The sequence below is a fragment of the Lolium rigidum genome, chromosome 5 (genome assembly GCF_022539505.1).
Source record: "Lolium rigidum isolate FL_2022 chromosome 5, APGP_CSIRO_Lrig_0.1, whole genome shotgun sequence".
NCBI classification, from domain to species: domain Eukaryota; kingdom Viridiplantae; phylum Streptophyta; class Magnoliopsida; order Poales; family Poaceae; genus Lolium; species Lolium rigidum.
This window is the reverse complement of record NC_061512.1, coordinates 29,089,676-29,093,028: the sequence shown is the minus strand read 5'-3', so window position 1 is coordinate 29,093,028 and position 3,353 is coordinate 29,089,676. Positions and strand designations below refer to the sequence as shown.

The 3,353-nt window shown below is 43.7% G+C and overlaps 1 protein-coding gene across 1 annotated transcript; it reads right to left on the bottom strand.

The window, feature by feature from the left end:
• Window positions 1-2,047: 2,047 nt before the first annotated feature.
• LOC124654429 (protein P21-like) lies at window positions 2,048-2,731 on the bottom strand. The gene has a single exon (XM_047193432.1). The coding sequence runs from the start codon at window positions 2,729-2,731 to the stop codon at window positions 2,048-2,050; it is 684 nt and encodes a 227-aa protein (XP_047049388.1).
• Between the last annotated feature and the right edge of the window lie 622 nt (window positions 2,732-3,353).

The following is a 3,353-nucleotide window of genomic DNA, read 5'->3' as shown; positions in this document are numbered from 1 at the left end:
GCCATAAGAATCTTCATCCCTTGAATTTTTTGCTCACTATATCCAATGGCCAAGAGGAGGTGCATAGCTAGCCACCATGGTAGCAAATCCGCGTCGATATATATATATATATATATACAGACATAGCTCATGTATTCATTTGTATCTCATTCTTTTACAGTTGGCAAGAAAGCGGGACAGGATCTCAATCGAGCACCGCTTCAAAGCAATTGGCGAGGAATTGGCGGGATTTTTCCTTCGGGACGTCCTACCTAATTTCGGAGAGTACCACTATGCATGAAGATCTACATGTAATATATAGTTTGAGTCGGGGAGTACCACCATGCTACATGTAATAGATAGTATGCCTCGGAGAGTACCACTATGCATGAAGATCGATCTTCATGCATGTACTACTTAATTTGCGATCTTATGCAATTACATGTGTTATATTATATGCACCAATTTGATATGCATCACCTTGATCTTCATGTACTACCTAAACCCAAACGCGTTTTTGGCGCATCGACGCGATCCTCGTACGATGAAACGGTCCGATACCCCTAAAACCCTCCTAAAACCCTAAACCCCGAATTCTCTGCCGCGGCAGAGATTTATGCACTTTCTCTGCCGCGGTAGCCAACATTTGGTACCGGTTCGTGTTACAAACCGGTACCAAAGGTCCCTAGCCCTACGGTCTCCTGGATGCCCACGTGGAGGCCCCTTTAATACCGGTTCGTAAGGAACCGGTACCAAGGGGGGGGGGGGGGCTTTTGTCCCGAATCTTTTGTACCGGTTGTTTTTCCGGTACAAAAGGCCCTCTGGAACCGGTATTGTTGGCCCTTTTTCCACTAGTGCTCTCGCATCCAGCAATGTTCGTGTGGATGAGCAGTGCAAAACAACGGCACATAAACAATAACATGGATGAACAATGTCTTAGAAGAATTAGTGTTTTTTTTGTTAGGTGTTAATGCTAAACTGGTGGTTTTTTAAAACCTAAATAAATAGTGGTATTTTATTGTTACCCTGGCCATAATTGTTGTGGCCTTTTCTAATTTTGTCTTTTCGGAGTATATGGAGATTGTTGTGGACAATATGTACCTATATCTATTATATACTAAAAACATAATACATGCTTGTCTTTTCGAGCCACTACGATTAGTTCACATAGGAAAACTAATCTAATATGTTAAATCCGCACTAACCATACATGGTTGTCCTTTCGAGCCACAACGTTGATCCCCACAGGAGAAGTAATCTAATCAAAGCTAGATGATTTAGCGCGGCCTCTCAGCGCATCAAACAATATTCACGTGCCGTGAATAGTGCACACCAACAATACATAAACAGTAAGACACATAAATAGTGTCTGTGATGAATCTGCATTTTTTGTTAGGTGCTAACACTAAATTGGTGGTCTTATAAAACCCTAATGACTATTGGTAGCTTTTATGTAACCTTATCCATAATTATAGTGTTTTGTTTGCAATTTTCTATTTCCGGGGGATGGGCATTGTTCTGAACAGTAGCCACCTATATCTATTATATTATATTATATAGTAAAATCATAACACTTGACTTTATTTTTGAGCCACCACATTAATTCACATAGGAAAAATAGTCTAATCAGTTAATTCCGGGAATACGATACATGATTGTCTTTTCGAGCCACCATGTTAGTTTGTATAGGAAAAGTAGTCTAATCCGTTAGATTTGTGCTAACCTTACAAGGCTTTTCGAGATACCGTGTTTAATGCACATCGGAAAAATAATCTAATCAAATCTGGGTGATTTATCAGCCTCTAAACGCATCAAGCATTATTTATGTGCGATGAAAAGTGCACGTCAACAGTACATTTAGTAAGCTGTTAATGCTAAACTGGTGATTTTTTTAATCCTAACAAATAGTGATGAATTTTTTGTTACCCTAGCCATAATTGTGGTGTTTTTTTGAAATTTACTTTTTCTGGGTGGAGGGACATTGCCGTGGACAGCATGTTACTATATCTATTATTAATTAAATTAAATTTCCAAGCCTGCATGACAACGGAGACCTGATCTATGTGATCTAGGGGCAGAAGGTCACTTTATAGTCTGTGCCGGGGGCGCAGGTGAAGATGCTGCCCTTGCCGTCAAAGGCGTAGCTGTAGGCGTCTGGGCAGAGACGCTTGAAAAAGCGGGAGTAGTCCGCCGGCGGGCACCTCGCAGGACTACTCGGCAGCGGGCAGCAGTACTGCGGAGTGTTGAACTTGAGACAAGCGCTGAGGCAGCCCCCGTCCACCTTCAGCTCTGGTGGGCACTGCGAGTTGATGTCCGTGGCGCAACTGACGGTGCGGCAGCTACCCCTGGCCCTGGTGCCGGCGAAGCTCATGGGAACGTTGAACCCATCGACGAGGGAGAGGTCGTAGAAGTCGGAGACGCTACCCGCGCCCAGCGTGTACGCGGCGAGCGATGCCGGTGGCTTACCGGGACCGGCGCAGGCTAGGACGCCGCCGCAGTCGCCTGTGGTGCAGGACCCGGCGCCGCTGCCGTCGAAAGTGCAGCCCGTGCGCGCCCAGATCCTGCCGGACTGTGTGCCCGCCGGCGCTTGGAAGGACCATGATTGGCCCGGGGCAAGCCTTGTCCCGCCGCCCACTGGGAATGCGCCTGGCCACACCGTGTAGGAGCACTTGTTGAGGACCGTGATGGTGGCGGCATTGGTGGTGGCCACGGCGAGCACAAGGGCAAGGATGATGCTAAGTGAAGATGCCATGGTGCTTGGTATTGTTGATGATTCTGCGGTGACCAATGAAGGACATGGTGGAGGTTCTGCTTGGGTGTATTTATAGGCCAATTATGCAGTTGAGATGTTAAATGGTAATTAATGATATTTTGGAGACACCTGCACAATGAGTGCAAGAATTGATGAAGTGTTTACTCCCTCTGCATACTTGCATTGATGATCCTACAATACTCCCTTGCATACTAACTACCTACAATATATTTAAGATTTTTGTTGCTCAAATTTTTGGTCAAAGTTCGTTTTGGAATGCTTGTGCGTCTTATTCATTCAAACAGAGGTAGTAATTGATGATGTTTTGGAGGCATCTGCACAAAATAAACAAGCATTGGTGAAGTATTTATATGCTACTCCAACCGTTCCAGTGTATATAAGTCAATTTGATAATATGATATAAATTGTACAGCTAAAAAATATACAGAAAGTATAACATCTGCTTTTTTTACTATATATATTCTACTTAATTATGTTGGTTAAATTGATGATCACAGTATTATTTTTTGTTGTTGATATGCTCAATGGTAATGAAATGCAAGGATGGGTAAGGGGTGCTTGTGGGCTAATTATATTGCTGGATGCTAAATAAAGATATTCT

Coding starts and splice junctions, on each gene's coding strand:
- LOC124654429 (XM_047193432.1), bottom strand. CDS start 2,731: ATGGCATCTTCACTTAGCATCATCCTTGCCCTTGTGCTCGCCGTGGCC.